The 16,402-nt window shown below is 51.9% G+C and overlaps 1 protein-coding gene across 2 annotated transcripts; it reads left to right on the top strand.

The window, feature by feature from the left end:
* Positions 1 to 5,434: 5,434 nt before the first annotated feature.
* C1QTNF6 (C1q and TNF related 6) lies at positions 5,435 to 12,110 on the top strand. 2 transcript variants are annotated; one of them, XM_010201208.2, is made up of 3 exons: positions 5,435 to 5,478; positions 9,337 to 9,574; positions 11,138 to 12,110. In XM_010201208.2, the coding sequence occupies exons 2-3, from the start codon at positions 9,343 to 9,345 to the stop codon at positions 11,683 to 11,685; spliced, it is 780 nt and encodes a 259-aa protein (XP_010199510.1). In that variant the 5' UTR covers positions 5,435 to 5,478; positions 9,337 to 9,342; the 3' UTR covers positions 11,686 to 12,110. The 2 variants fall into 2 exon arrangements, with proteins under 2 accessions (XP_010199510.1, XP_061844920.1); XM_061988936.1 differs by lacking the exon at positions 5,435 to 5,478 and adding an exon at positions 8,284 to 8,478.
* The last annotated feature ends 4,292 nt before the right edge of the window (positions 12,111 to 16,402 follow it).

Here is a 16,402-nt window from a genome sequence, read left to right as displayed (position 1 = left end):
CAGCGATGCCACACAGCTGTTGTGCTCCTCACAGCTAAGGATCCTCTTAGAATGCATGCTTGCTGTCCTGAGCGTAGGCACTCAGACACCCAGGACTGCAGGCTGAATTCATGGGGAAAAGAAAGTGCTTGGTAGTCAGTTGCCATCCTCTGCTACCTCTTCACATCTCCTCCTTTCATCACTTCCATCCCACACTGTGGGCCCCAGTGAGAAAAGTAGACAAACTATTCATAAGCACGGGATACACAGCCTGTTGGACTTTAAAAGCCTCCTGGGAAGCTTTTGCAGGATCCACTGGGGAGAGGCACAATCAAGAAACCCTATCAGGATTAAGATGAACTGCCAACGCTCCTGCCTCTACATGGGGCAACAAGCAGTAGGAAGATGAAAAGGTCTGGTTACCAAGAGGTCAGATAGATGGACAACACAGCACTTTAAACTGGGAGTCTGTGTTGCTCCTCTGGCTGTGAGGAGCAGGGCAGGGTGAATGCTGGACACCACTGGCACAGCAGTTACTGTAGGAGAAATGGATTAGCTGGGGAGCATGTAGCAGTGTTCACGGTTGATGAGCAGGCACTGAAGAGTGCATGTGACAGTGAATGAGGACCTTGCAGAAGGCAGTTCAGATCAGTGGGGGACAGATATAGGAAGGGTTTCCTTCTCCATGGAGTAGCTGCCCAGCTGCGGTGGGGAGATGAGGGAGTTCCCTGGCTGCAAACAAGAGATGTTCTCCTTCACCACCGAACTGAGCTGCGACTTCATTTTGCACGCCTTTGCAGCTCCATCTGCTGCAAGTCATCACTCAAGAAACTCCACCAACTGGTTGGCTGCTTAAAATACCTACACCTCTGAAGAGCTCAAGCACTGCAATGCCAGCACCAAGCAAGTGCGCCAAGGAGACATCACTTTGATACACGGGAGTCCGAGCCCACTAGCGAGGCAGCTCTGCAGGGGAGCCTGCTGCTGGGGAAAAACAAACATGTTCCAGGGAGACCTGCAAAAAACTGGAGGTCTGTAGTTTAAACAGGAGTTTAAAAGAAAAAGGCCATAAGCATGATATTCTCCTGTGTTGTTTTCCTCTCCCCCCTATGATGCATCCTATTTTTCAGTGACAAATTGGGGGAAAAAATGGAGATGAATTGAAAATAAGACTGGGGCAGGGAAAAGGTTTGTTGTTTTTTGGATTTTTTTTCCAAAATTCATGAGGAGAAAACAAATATCACAACATTCTGCAAACTATCACCATTGATATTTTTTCATAGGAACAGACCTTTGGAATGACAGAGGGTACCCTGCTGCCTCCTGACCTCTGCCTCTCTCCTCAGCTCTGTCTCCCTCCTGGTGAATTCCCAGCTTTTTTTTCTGTGTTAATAGCATTAATTCAATTGCCCTCATGATCCCTCTTCCTCTCTTAACGACAGTGAAGTTGACTCTGGGCAACCCAGAGGCCACGAGGACCGTGCGCAGCAGCTAAGTGAAATTCTGGCCATGTTCAGGGGGATTTGTTCTAGTCAGATACAGAAATGGATTTTTCTATTCTGGGTGCAGAGACAGGGAGATAAGGGCTCCATCAAGCCCTGTGCTGCACAAAAGGTTTTATTCGCATCACGTAGGGATTGGAGCTGCAAGGCTAGAAAGGGCCACGATGGTTTCAGCAGCGTTGTGCAATGCCTCTTCTCAGTAAGTGCTGGATCATAGGCAGGGTGTCAGGGACACGGAGAGCCCATTCTGCCAGCTGCTCGGAGAGTTCATATGCACAAGAGCAGATAGAGAGAGGTGTATGTCTGCGATGTGTGTACGTGCATGCAAATGAGTATTTATGCGATTGCATGCGTGTATGGGTGGGTTCACGTGACTGTGAATGTGTATAAATATCTACACATATTCATGTCTGTGGGTGCTTTGATTCAAGCGTGTCTATGTGTGCATGAAACCATATGTGGCCACCCACACAGACACACACGTAGCCAGACATGCACGTAGCTCTTGGTCTAAGCACGAACGCAAGAACACAGCACATACTCCTTCATACACACAGCCCAGGCATGGGCTAAACCTGAGAGATGACATGGACCTTGCAAATGACCCTTCCCACACACGGTCCTACCATATATGCACACCCAGGCACCTTTCTGCCAGGCTAACAGTGGTCCAAGGAAGCTTTGGACCCACTCAGCGTGACCCTCTGAAGAGGATCTTCGGGACAGAAACTGGAAGGGCAGTGAATGGTGACTTGGGAAGAGGTTCCAGCACAGGGAGGCAAGGGTGTGTTTCCAGGCTGTTACTAACACAACCCACACTTAATATCACTTGAAGCAGTTGTTAGGGAGCTACTGTATTTGTCATCAGGAGACAAACACGGCAGCTCAGCTCAGTCAACAGCAAAACTATCCGGGCCACGTCCTGCTTTAGGTGTTGTATGGGACCGTGGAACAAGGGGGGTGTGAGGAGGGGGCAGGAAGCAGTTAAGTAGTTGTTGAAATAAGGCAGCCAGTAGATAAAAGAGACCGGGAGATACAAGAGAAAGGGAAACATCTTGAAAAGAAGATGCTCCTGGCTCTCCCGAGGATCCGACGAGAGAATTGAAACGCTGTTATCTGCTCGAACGAGTGGAAAACATGCAAATATTTGCTCGTGAAAACTTGCTGTTCTTTGCCTTCCCAAGCATAAAACATGCAAACGCCACACGCACGCACATGAGCGGCAGCCGGCTCTGCGCTCTGCACCACGTCATGCCCAAACACGCACCGACCCCGCGCATCAATGCAGCCAGCCCGCGCTGCAGCCTGCAAAGGAAGGGCAACTTTACGCCCCGACCGCGGGGTGTGTGACCGGAGCTGCGTGCGGGTGTTTGCAGAGGCGGAAGGCCGGTGAGCCCACCCGCGTCGCGGCCTGCCGCCGGCCCGTCCCGCTGCAGCGCGGCCCGGCTGCCCGCCATTTGCAGGCGGCGGCGGCGGCGGCGGGCGCGGAGCGGGGGCTGCTCGGCCCGGCGCGCCCTGCAGGGGGCACTGGCCGGCCGCCGGGTGGGCAGGCCGCGGCCCGGGCTGTGGCCCTGGGCAGCTCCGGCTCTGCGCTGTGGAGCAACGCCTGTGCCCAGCGCTTTCTGACCGAGGGAGGAACGTCCTGGCGCTGGATCGAACGGCCGCAGAATGTGGCAGGGCTCTTGTCCCGGTGGCTGGTCCTCGGCTCAGGACAGTGCTGCCAAGCGATGGTGGAGCCGCTCTGTTTCAGAACCCACCGGTGTCCAAGAGCTTCTGGAAGCTCTTCAGCGGTGTTAAAGAGCTCACAGAGTCTCTCTGATTTATGACAGGCTACCAAGATGATCTGGGGACTGGAGCACCTCTGGAGACCTGGGGCTGTTTAGCATGGAGATTACCGAGGGGGGACCTTATCAATGCTTACAAATACTTAAAGGGTGGATGCTGAGAGGATGGGGCCAGTCTTTTATCTGTAGTACCCAGTGACAGAACAGGGGGTAAGGAGTGCAAGCTGGAACACAGGATGCTCCACTTGAAGATGAGGAGGCACTTCTTTGGTGTTCAGGTGAGGGAGCCCTGGCACAGGCTGCCCAGGGAGGGTGTGGAGTCTCCTGTGACGGAGGTTTCCAAACCCACCTGGACACATTCCTGTGTGACTTGATCTAGACGAACCTACTTTAGCAGGGGGCTGGACTGGATGATCTCTAAAGGTCCCTTCCAGCCCCTACCATTCCCAAAGGATAAGATGACCGTGAGATTCAGCTTCCCCCCTCTAGCCACAAATTGCTTGCTTCTTTGGTGAGAAAGCTCATTGGTACCCTTGCAGAAAATTTTATTGCTCTAACCACGGTCCACCTTTCACAGCATTCCCCATGAGAGTTGAGATGCCCTCAGTAATGATCTACTGTTGATAACTGCTCAGGGCAGGGATAGGAGTGTGTGTAGGAGAGGACAGCACAGGGGTAAAATGTCCCAAGTACACATAGGAGTGGATGGGAGGAGAAGGCATTCGGATGCATTCAGATGCAGAGAAGCAGGCTTGGCTGAAGATTATTTTTAAGATTTGTTTCAAACAGGCTGCAGCATCACCTGGTATCTCCCACCCAGCCAAGCTGTTGGGCCAAGATGCTCACAAGGCAGCAAAGTCTTGCTGGTTGCAGTAGGGTTTGTGCTGGCAATCACACGCCAGAGTTTGGGATGGATACTGGCACAGTTTCTTACCTCAGTGATGTCACAAGCAAGGCCCCAAGGAGAGATGGAAAAGCTCAAGATGGAAAAGCTACTCATGGGGAGAGAGGCAGGCTGGGTGATACACCTTAGCTGTAAGGCATCTCCTACTGAAACAGCTTGCCAGCTAGTCTCCAGTACACTGTTTGTCTCTATCTGGCAGATATGTGATGTCTCAGGACCAGCCAGGGGTTCAGGGGGAGGTGGGAGACGAGCTCATGCTTTCATGCTAAGTGACAAAGTCTGCCAGGTCTATAGCAATAGCTTTGCTCTAGCGATGAGTACAGGTGGACAGCTCTTCCAACTGCTCCTCAGCCACGTGGCGTTTCAGCAATGCACAGCAAAAAAACCAAACTGCAGCAGCTTTGCCAGGCCTTGATCTCCATGTGAGGCAGTGCAGGCCGCTGAGCAGCAGAAATCCTTGCTGGCAGAAGTGCCCTCACACTCAGCAGCAGCTCCCATCACATGGGCAGAAGTTATGAGAGAAATGTAGCCTGTCCTCAGAGACATACAAGATATTCTAAGCCAGAAATTTCGTGCTGTGTTGGTTGGTGCTCTTGAGTAACAAGGACTGGCTGTTACACAAGCCTTGTGCACAGCCATGGAGTCCACAGTTGGGAAGAGATGTCTCATCGTAGAATCATAGAACAGTTTGAGTTGGAAGAGACTCCCTCTGCAGCCTGGCCAGAGGTGATCAGTGATCTCAGTATGACAGAGTGCCAGCTGCTCTTACAGGGAAAACCAAAGGCATCCCAAAGTACTGAAGCCTGAAAACACACTGCCACCTTTCTGTGTCTCAGATGTCCCCCTCCCTGTTTTCAGGCACCACGGAAGGGCAAGGCCCAGGTACCCAGCAGTAGTCAGGCAGTGGTGGAGAACAGGTGAGCTCAGAGCAGTGCTGCCCATCACTTCCCAGCTCTTGAAACACGTGTGAGCTCTCTTTCCAAGGGTAGCAAACAGCAGTAGCCAAAGGCCTGAACTTTGCTTCCAGAAGGAATCAGCTGTTGAGCTGAGCAAATCATGATGCTGTGCGAGGTGGGTGGAAGGAGGGAGGGAGGGAGAGCCAAGCCTGACATGGGCCAGAGCAGCGGGGGGAGGCACTCGCAAAGGCCTTGGAGGCAGGATGGAAAAGACAGTAATTACATAAGAGCACTTGGCGAGCAACTGGCTGGAGTCAGCTGGGCCCCAGCAGCCCTCCCTCTCCGCGCTGCTAACCAGGAGCAGCTGAGGATACGGATAACCCAACGCGGGACCCCTCCGGAGGGGAGCAGGGGTAAGAAGTCCTCCACTTCCCCTCCTGCCCTCGCTATGCTCTTGGGGAGTGGGGGGCAGAGGGGTGAGGAAAAGGGGAAAAGGAAAAGCAGTTGCCTTGGAGGAGAAGCAGCCAGGAAGGGGAAGGGAAGGGGCTGTTTCCTTGCTTATTGGTGCTGGTGATACCTTTGCTCCGGAGGTTTGGTGAGGGAGGAGCTGTGAAGGGCAAGCCTGTGGGTGTTTGTGGGTAGATGTGAGTACATGTGTATATGTAGCAGGGCAGAGGATCCACACATGTAGCAGTTGTACCCAGGGGCTGGAACAGGGGCAAAACATCAAAGTCATTTCCTTCCTTCTGTACCTGTAGTAGAGAGGGTTAATAGGATGGAGGTAGTCATAGGGAGAGAGCCAGGCTTTATCTCCCTACTTTGCCCATGTTGGGAGTGTTGCAGGAGAAGGGAGGAAATGTAGGAGGAGGAGGAAGCAGCTGCTTTTGAGCAGGAATTGTTGCAGTCTAATCTGGCCAGAGCTTCCCTGGGCTGCCTCCAAGGCAGATTGTGTGATGAGGGAGAGGGAAGATTGTTGAGCACACAAGATGCCTTCAGGCTTGGGTTACACTTAAAAGCATGGCTGGCACAGGGCTGTTGGATAGCATTCTCAAAACTCACATCTTTGAGCACTTGGCCGTACAAGCCAAAGCCTCCTGCAAATGTGTTGCTGACCTGGTAAACTGTTGCTGGTATAGCTAGTTCTCTTCAGGGAGCAGGGCGATAATCCCTTGGCAAAAGTGTCTTTACCAGCATAAACTGGTGCCCAGCTGGGCAACACCACCAGTGCAAGTCTTTGTTTGCGAGGGACCCTGTGGGTCCCTATGCAGTTCAGACAAGACATGAAGTGCAAAGTCCTGCTCACTACCCACTGCGAGCTGCTCTTGCAGTCAGGTGAGGCAAAGGCTCCAGTTAATGAGGTCCTCCACGCAGAATGGTTTGGTTGGTTGTGAGCAACCCAAGAGCACAGAAGGAAATATGGGATGGAAATGAAGACAATGGCCTCCCTCTACCTGTTCCCCTTGGAAAGGTAGAGAAAGCCAGATGTAAGGCTGAGAGCTGCAGAAAGGGATAGTATCATGTTTGGAAATAGTTCAGGCAGGAAAGCCTGAGGGAGTGAGGCTCTGCAATAGGTTTGATGAGACAGAGAGGAACTTTGCTTTGGTGTCGGTCTCTGAGTTTTCATGCACCCCGGGAAATGTATTGGCTTTCCATAACAGTCAGCTGCCAAAATCCCCACCAGCAGCAAGCAGGAGCAGACCACACAACAAAATCACAAAGACCTGCTTCTGTCTGCTTGGCAAGGCTCTGTTAGCCAGAAATGTTATCCTAACCTTCCCCTCTCTCATTCTCCAAAAGGGGAAACGGAGGCCCAGGCAGCCTTGCGATGGGTCTCGTTACGTGTCAGTGCTGGAGCCCGCAGAGGAACTCGCCAGTATAGCAGCAAATTCCTTGGTCCTCTTCCCGCCCCGACTGGGAGGCATGTTCACTCCATGTTCATTGAGCTCCAGCTTGACAGGCAGCCTGAGAATATCTTCAGGCCTCCCAGCCCCCATTCCTCCCTTCCCCCAGCTCGCTGCACATATTTTCCCAGAGTTTTCCGCTTGCTCCTCCAGTGGTGCTGGGGTCCTGCCAAACGCCAGCCACTCTCTGGGAAGCGAGGCCTCCCATTCCCAAACCAAACAAATGGGAGAAGGAAAGCAGGAGTAAAAAACAACACCAAAAAAAAAAAAGTCCAAGCACACGTAGACACGCACAAAACCTTTTCCCCTACAGAAACCTTGGAGCCTTCTCCAGCTTCTCTTGGAAACTGCAGGAGGCACAGTGCTGACTTGGCACTTCTGGCCCCTGCAGAAGAGAGTTATAGCCCATCCTTCCTTCTGCCTCCCAAAAATATGTATGTGCACAAGCCTCCACCCAAGGTATACATTCCCAAATCCAGTTTTGCTGCACAATAGGATCCCCAAAATCCTCTTCCCAACAGATTCTGTAGTTTAAGAGAGTCTCCGGTCCATCTCCCTCAGCACACACTCTTCTGCCCCTAAAATGTCCTACATTCCAAGATTCTGATGCCGCCACGTAGTGCTTACCCCAACACCACAAGCATGTCAGCTCAGTCCCAGGCTGGGGACAAAGATCCCAGCCAGGGTTTGCTCCAGATTCTCGACTTTGCTGGCAGGCAGCTCCCTGCTGTGCTTTAGGCCAGGCACAACCCTCCTGTGTGAGCTCCTCAGCCCAGGACCTAACCAGGGAGTGCAAGGCTTGGGGCTCTGCCCAGGGAGAAGGAATGACCAGAGAGGGGAAAAAAAGAGCCTCTCCCAGTTGGCAAATGAGCCTAATAGAAATGTCATGCCTGGGGCAAGAGGCCACGGTGACGTGCAGAGGCAGCGATGCAGGAGAGAATGAAAGATGAAGTTTGGGGACAGGCACAGCTGGAAGACAGCGTGGCCAGCCAAGTGAAGGACTAATGCATGGGACAAGGAACTGAGGAAACGTTGAGTGAGGGCAGAGTCCTGCACCATCCCACTTGAAGGGAAAGCTGTCTCTTGCAGCGATGCACCTCACTTTGCCCACCTGAGATGCTCAGAGAGGATACTGCCCCCCCGCTTGCCCTCCCTTTGCCCGGGGTGCAGTCTGTGCTGGCTGCACTTTCCTGACCAGGGCTGATAGTGAAAAGCCAGAGGGAAAAAACCCAACAAAACAAACCCAGAACAACAAACCGTATAAAAGGCACTACCTAGGAAAGAGTTAAAAGGCTCCGAAACTCAAACTCGTTTGCAATGGGGAGCGCCCAAAGCCAGGGAGGGAAAGGGAGGGAGAGGAGAGGGGAGGGAGCAGGTCCAAGCCCAGCCAGCACTCAGCAGTGCCAAGAGCCAGCTTTCTTAAAGCCATGGGCCCGGGGGCCGGCTCTGGAGGCAGAGGGGAGCCGGAGACCAGGGGCTGGGAAGCACCAAGGAGAGCCTTCAGGCTCTGGGGTGAGCTGCCATTCTTGCCTGGGGGGCAGGCAGGAGGAAGGGGGGCAGGGAGAGGGGCTTCCTCTGCTTGTTTGCATGCCTGTCTTTTGTAAACATACTTCTCTGCTGGCTGCCTGCTCCGATCTTTGCTTCCTTCACCCTCTGCAGCAGAGCAGCTCCCCTCTGGTCTGTCTCCAAAGGCCTGGCACTGCTCTCGGAGGAACCGGCCATCTCTTTGCTGGGGGAGAGGTGCCGAGGTTTGGCTGAGAGCACAACTAAGCCTTGGTGGGAGGGGGTAAGGCACAGAGAGGGAAGGGATTTGGTGAGAGGGAGGAGAGGGACCAAAGGTACATTCACAGGCCACAGGAGAAGGGGCTTTATCTGCAGAGATGGGGCTCAGGCTCTGGGAGCTCTTGGGTTAGGCTCTCATAAAGAGTTGATAGCTAGTGAGAATGGATAGCTAGAGACTGGAGAAGCTTTTTTACAGCCCTCCCCACAGATTCAATAGCCTACCACAGCATGCTTTTGCTGAAGGGGCTGTGTGGTTTGCCATGACTCCTTCCTCTGTCCCGGTCTGAAGACTAGTGACTCCAGTGGTTTGCCCGGTGAAGGTCAAGCCTTCTCCCAGGGTTAGCGCTTTGTCTGCACTGATCTGGGCAGAAGGGCGAGGGGGCAACCTCTTGGACAATGTGGTTGCCACTCAGATTGCAGCCTTGAGCCTCCAGGGACTTCAGGCATGTAACTCCCTCCACAAAACAATGCCTTTTTGTCCCACCCCTGGCTTCAGCCACAGAGAGATGTTTAGCAGTGATCTCTGCCTCATCCCCTGTGTCCTCCCCATTTTCTTCCTCACTCCGGTGTTTCCTCATATCTTCCCAGGTCACCATGGACATCATTTACTGGCGCACACCCCTGGCTTTCTTTCTGCTCCCTCTGGTTGTGCTGGCGGCACCCACTGATGAGCCCAACCTCACAGAATCAACCCCTGGTGCTTGCAAACGCTGTTGTGACCCACTGGACCCTTCCGCAGGTGCCCCACCGCTCCCTCCCAGCCACCACCACTTACCCTACCCCATGCCAGAGGTCCGTCCCTACATCAACATCACCATACTGAAGGGTAAGTGCTCATCTTGGCCCCAGGATGCCTGCTCAGGGGCCAGTGGCACTGTGGTGAAGGTGACAGCTGGGTTGCTGGCGTGCTGCTTAAGCTAACGGACTGCCAGATGCTATTCTGAAGGGTATATGCCCACAAACAACATGGCCAGGGTTTAGATGTTTTGTGCTGTCATCAAGAGTAGTCTGGGGGAAGGGAAGTCAGTGCATATCCCTGCTGTGACCTCTGTGCCTCCAGATGCTGCCCGCTACCAGCTCTTCTTCCCTGCTAGAACAGGAGTGGCAACCACTTGCCAAGCTTCAGACTTCCTTGCCTCAGACTTCCAGAGTCCTGTAGTGCCTGAGGGAAGGAGCAGCCCCTATCCAGCTGCAAAATAGGTGTGTTTGGACAGTAGTCATTGGCACCCAGGAAGGCTGTGGGGAAACCTTCTCCAGCTCCATGGGTCACATGCATTTTTGATCAGGCGGAGAGCAAGGGGAGGCAGAAGCTATTTGCAAGCAATTCCAGGCTGACTGGCAGTCACCCCTAGCTCATTCCACCCTGCTGTGGCTGGCCTAGCTAAAGGGAAAAGTCTCCCTATTTTAGATCAGCTCCTCCCTTCAGGGCTCCCCTTTTAGCCTTTGCTGCGGGCAAAAGCCTGTTCCCAGCTGGCTCCTGCTCCATTCAGTTATTGCTGCCCTGTGGTTCCTCTGGGCTGGCTGGGCAGATGCTTCCCCTTCTTTGCCCAGCCTGGAAATAGCTGCAAGCCCTCAAAGCTCAGAAGTGTGTCTGGGGCAGATAGAGGCCTGGACTACAGTGGGTTGCTGCAGGGGGACCTGCAATACAATGCAGGGGAAGAAAAGAGCAAGGCACAAGTTTTGGTTGTTGTCAGTCGTGCTGGAGGCTGCTCTGGCTTCTCTCTATACACAAAGCACAGGCTGGTGCAGCTCTCTCTCTGTACTGATGCCTGCCCAAGTGTGTGACAAGGCAACACACAAACCCCGGGGTAAAATTGCAGTAGTAATCGTACAGGATGCCCAAGAGATGCCAGTACTGTCAAAGTACCAGCCCTCTAGCTTGGCACTGCACCATCTGCCAAGTCCAGCTTGGATCTTTTCCCTCTGACCCACCTCATTGTCCTTCTCTGGTCATATTCTCCCAGGGACACTGGTAGTTCTTCCCTTTCTCCATCAGTTTGAGCACCATATGGGTCATGGGAGGAGCACGTAGGAGACCAAGGGCTCTGATGGATGTAAAGGAGTGAGGACGAAAAAGAAGTGGTCAAGAGCCTCAGTGGTACTTTGCACTGCTGAACTCCTTCTCAGGCTGAAGTCTCCTAGGGACAGGTCATAGTGTCTCCAGCAAGGCCATGCCATGTGGTGAGCAGAGAGTTCGTAAGAGAAGAGACCCCACTTGCACCTAGAGCTCTGCTACCTCTTTTCCCATGAAACACAATGATCTTGTGACCCTCATGAGCATTCATTCTTCTGGCATTGCCCCTGCCTCCTCATTAGGCTTTCTCACCTCCACTTCCACCCCTACCTTCTGGTGTGGCACAGGGGTCGTGTCCTCTGCTTCCTCTTGCAGGAGAGAAAGGAGACCGGGGAGAGCCTGGCATGCCAGGAAAATGGGGCAAAGAAGGCCCACGAGGCGAGCGAGGTGCCCAGGGCCAGAAAGGCAGTAAAGGGCAGATGGGCACAGCGGGAGACCCCTGCAAGCACCAGTACGCCGCGTTCTCCGTCGGCCGCAAGAAAGCGCTGCACAGCAGCGAGGGCTTCCAGGTCTTGATCTTCGACACCGTCTTCGTCAACCTCTACAGCCACTTCGACATGTTCAATGGCAAGTTCTACTGCTACGTAGCTGGACTCTACTATTTCAGCCTCAACGTCCACACCTGGAACTTCAAGGAGACCTACATGCACATCATGCACAACGAAGAAGAGGCGGTCATCTTGTATGCCCAGCCCAGCGACCGCAGCATCATGCAGAGCCAGAGCCTCATGCTGGAGCTCCAGGAGAATGATGAGATCTGGGTGAGGCTCTACAAGAGGGAGCGGGAGAACGCCATTTACAGTGATGATGTTGATGTGTACATTACCTTCAACGGGTACCTGGTCAAGCCCAGCCTTGACTAACTGCCTCTTCTCCTCCTCCTCCTCGGGGCCTCTTTGGCCTTTTCCTTCTTTCTCTCTCTCTTTACTGCCCGCAACCACTGCAAATCACTTGGAAATGGGCCCATCAAGTCTCAGGCACTGAGTGTGAAACTTGCCACACTGGCTCCCACCTCACTCTCTCTTGTAGCCAGGCCTGTACTTGTCCACTTACACCGTGACACTGCCATCTCTGCCCCCCTCACCTCATGACCCCAACTTATGTTATTGGCTTCTTCTAAAATCCCCCAGCAAGCTGTTTCTGGCATTCAGGGTCCTAAGAGCAGGAGGAAAGCTAAAATGTTGCTTCTGGGCATGAGTCCCTGTAGAAAGGGATAGAAAGTCCCCACTGCTCAGGTCCATCCTGGCTCCTCTCTGTTTTACCAGTTTGACCAGTTTTAATGTCACCTGTCACAACTGCAGTCTGCAGCATGGACTGGGGTCTGGTGGCCTCCTGTAGCACAGGGAGGAGCAGCAAGAGACTGTACTGTCTTTCCAAAGAGGTAACTGTTGCTCTTCTGGGATGTCATTGGCTTTCCTTCCAGGTTGACTGTAAAACGTAGGCCTGATGGGATTGTCCTCCTCTGTGCCAGCTCTGGCTTTTCAAAGAGATGAAGAGCCAAACACTCAGCCAGACCCTTCAGAGGCATCTGCCATTGATTCAGTAGAGCCCACCACTCTATTCCCACTAGAAGTACAGAATGAGAGAGAGAGAACCCTACTGAACCTCCCCTCCAAACCTCCCCTGAGGTGCTACTTGGTCTTGGTTCCCCAGCTGAAGGAAGGCAGTCCAGACAGCAAACACTAATCTACTATTTTCGTTGGCAGGAGTGCACCCAAATCCTTCCATTGGTATCAGCAGTCATACCTGCTGACATCAGGGGAGAGTAGGGCCCTGCCTCTTGCCTGTCATTACATTGTCCTCCTGAAGGTGGTTCTCCCACATTGGTATTGAGGGACAGCTCTTTCAGGACCTAAGCCGGAGGCTGTTAGGGCATTGCAGTTAAGTCAGTTACAGCCCTGGGCAGGTTAGCAGCTCTTTGTGATGGAAAAGAGAGAGAGGTGAGACTGCAGCACCTCTCCCCAGGGTCTGAAGTTTCCCTGCCACATGATCTGGGCCCTTTTCTGGCGATCTCAACAGAGCAACTGAGAAAAGCCTGTGGGTAAAACAAACCCTTGCTCTTGTCAGGTTGGAGATGCCAGAGTGGGAAAGGAATGCCAGTGGTAGTGTTTTCTAGTAACATTTGTACTGGTCTCACACTGCTTGCACTCAGGTCCCTCTGGGATTGCTATGGTCCTCTGGGGAGCAGGTGAGGCTGACTCAGCACTTTGGGAAACTTACATCCACGTGTTGTGATGCTCCTGTAAACAGCAGTGCCAAGAGTTTTCTCGGGTTTTTTTGAGTCTCAGGACAGCAGAAGCAGGAGGAACTGTGTTTCTCCTCTGCCCATCACTGATAATGAAGTCTGACTTACCTTGCTTCTGTGTTCTCATGATTAGCCAGGGTCTCTGCCTGTCACACCTGTGACTCCCCAAGGTCTCCCAGAAGAGACACACATCATTATACAGGGCTAGGTCTGGTACACTCAGCCTGGGATAACAAAGGCATAGGGACTTGGACTAAATATGAAAAAAACAACTTGAGAGAAAGGCAGGACATTTTCTCTCTTGCCTTTTTTGCTTACCCTCCCTGCTTTGCTAAGGAAGCTGTGCAGACTGGAATGAGTTTCAGGCAGTTTTCTGCCCTACATCCTCCCCACCACTGTCACTGAGGCAATGGGTAAAAAAATAAGGTTTCACTGAGGCAAAGCTGTTTTTTTTCCGAGGGAAATGTGGGTTGATGGGATCGTGGGACTGTGAGTTTCTTCCCCTCCCGTAGCAGGTCAGGCACATTGAGTTGCTCAGAGACAGGATTTCAGGCAGTTAGAAAGGAAGCTGCATGCTGAAGCCAATGCTCAGGATCGAATCCCTTTCTCTCTTCCTCAACAGGCTGCAAACTCACATGTTGTCTCTTTACAATGCATAGTTCCCCTCTCTGAAGAGAAGCAAGCCTCTCTGACACTGAATATCTCCAGAAACAAGCTTCCTTCTTCCTCCTATTTGGTGTTTGAATGCCAGTGATAGGTCTCATATGCTACCTGTGAGCAGCGAGATGGTGCCTGAGGCACATGAGAGAGGAGGGCAGGGGGACCAAAGGGTGTGTTTAACAGGCTTCTTGGTGCTAAATAAGACGGCAAACCCTTGGTGCTAAATCAGATTTCAGGAGTACTGGGTGCTTTCCAAAAGGTGTAGTAGGCTGAGTTGTAATGTACTGTGGAATTAATGGTGCTTTATGTTACAAAACTAAACAAACTTCAAGAACTTTTGTATATTTTTTTTTTTTCCAGTTGTATTAAACTTTGGTCACCTGGTTGTTTTGCACTTAGATCTTCTTTTCCCTCTCAACCTATTCCTTCCAACTTTGGTTATCACCAAATGATGTGTTGAAAAAAAGACACTGACTTGGAAGAGAAAAGTACAAAGTCTAACCGAGCTCTGAAACTTCCCTGAGTGATTCTTGTCAATCTTCTCTCTGTTTCCTTTGTGAAGAACCGTTACCTTAAAGATATTTACTGCTTCAACACTTCTAATTATGACAACCCTTTCCTCTTTGCTGAGAAACCTTGAAGCAAATTCAAGGAAGGATTCTTTGCAAATTAAGAAAAAAGAGAAAAAAACCCAAACCAATAAATAGGGCAGCACAATGGGTTGTAGGATCAGGCTTCAAGAACTTAGTTGAGGAATGCTCGACTAATGCTGGAGTTCTCTTAAGGGGAAATAAGACCCTTTATCTCATGAAAGTTTTTAGCACAACCTTCTATCAAGTAGATATTACTTGTGCTTTCGGTTTTCCTTGTGGCATTTGTCTTTTCTCTGCCAAGGGGTGAAAGCCAGGAAGTACAGATGTAAGAGGGACATTAAGCTGGACACTTGTGCTTGCTAACAATGGGACGAGTGGTAGTTCCAGAGTCAAGATGGACACAGGTTTTTTGTTTTTTAAGACCTGTGGGTGATGAGAAAGGCTTGAGTTTCAGGTCAGAGATGGAAAGATAATTTCCCATAAAGGTGAGGAAAGTGGGGAGACATGAGAGGGGAGTGGATGCTTGGAGGCTTGAGTCAAAGATTTAGGTAGAATCCTAAGGACAGGGAGATGGAAGTCTCCGTGCAAGTTGAAGAGGTAAGTAAGTAGGGTTTTGTTTAGCATCTTTGGGGTTTAGACTGAAGGGACTCTTTCTGCAGTGGATGATGAATTAAATGTGAAGATGAATTAAACTCTAAACAGAAGGTCCTATATGGGTATCTCCGTTTGTTTTCCTGTCCAAATTCACCTTCACGTATCTTCTCCAGTAGTTTGACATGTACCAGACACTTTGTTTGGCAAGAGGTGGAAAAACATCATCACATGAATCCTTACAGGCCAGTTTGGTCTTGTGTCAGGCCGAGAGCTGAGGCTATATGTATCCCAGTGAAGGTGATATTCTGTCAGGTCAGAGCCTTCTTTGCACTTTTTATTTACCTCTGAGGAAGCAGATAAGAAATGTGTCCTCAGGAAGGGCAGAGGTTGCGCTTGTGCTTGTGCATGGCCCTTTGAGGTGAGATGCTGGCAGATTGGAGGTGTCTTTGTCACACTTACCAAAGGTGAGGAGCGAGGCAGGAGGGAGGAGCGGAAATATGTATCCAGACCTTCTAGAAAATAAGGGCTAGGGTAGGTCAGACCAGCCTTGCTGCTCTGCCAGGGAGTGCAGCCATGCCCTGAAAGCCATGAGACTTCAATCACCTCAGGGCTGATCCTTTTCCGTGCAATGCGGTTGCCTGGGGTTGGTAACAGCAGGTAGCTCTCTCCCAGGCAAAGTAAGAAGGAGCTACAGCAGCTAGAGCACTGATCCTGGGGCTGTGCCTTTCTTTTCCACTGAAAGGCAGGTCCAAGCTCTTCTGCACAGGGCTCTGCTCATGCCTCAGGCTTGTTCAAGGCATCTGCCAATAGGCTGTCCCTTTAAACTGTCTTCCTACGTGTTTGTGGTCTTGTAGGTATGAAAGCAGCAGGGAGTTGGAGAGAGGAGGTAATGGGGCAGGATATGGTGCTGTCTCTGGGGAGGAAAGAAAAGCTCAGGAGAAACTGAAGGCCCTGCAATAGCTCTTTGCCCTGTGATAGCTGTGGGAAAGGGGAAGAGAAAATCAGGGCAAGAAAAGGAGTATAAGAGGAGGCCTTTGATACTACTGAGGGCACTCAGATGGGCACAGCTGGACATGCATGCACCCAAAGAACCAGGGAGAGCAGGGGTGCAGCATAGCAGGAGCTGAGTCTGCATGTCCCCTGACCCTTTGTCACAGGTGAGGCAGCCATGGGAAAGGTCTCTGGCAGCCCCTCGAGCCTTGCCTCAACTGCCAGCCACGGTGCAGGGTCTCTCCCGTGTCAGAGATTTGTGCACCATTCAGGGAGCTGCCACACCGTACCATAGCAGGTTGCACCTCTACTCAAGCCTGCTGTCCTTCCTCCCTTCCCAAATCACCCAGACAACCTGCTTCACTCACTCCTCAGCCCTGTTTATCTCCCAGAGTCCAGGGAGGAGGCAATGCATCCACCACATCTCAGCCAGGGGTCAGCAATGGGTTGAACCTGCCCCAGATCTCCCCTTTTCTCCCCTTCCTTTTCCCATTGCTG

This window comes from Colius striatus, chromosome 1 (assembly GCF_028858725.1).
Source record: "Colius striatus isolate bColStr4 chromosome 1, bColStr4.1.hap1, whole genome shotgun sequence".
Lineage (NCBI taxonomy): Eukaryota > Metazoa > Chordata > Aves > Coliiformes > Coliidae > Colius > Colius striatus.
The sequence above is the reverse complement of the archived record's forward strand: the minus strand, read 5'-3'. Positions and strand labels throughout refer to the sequence as shown.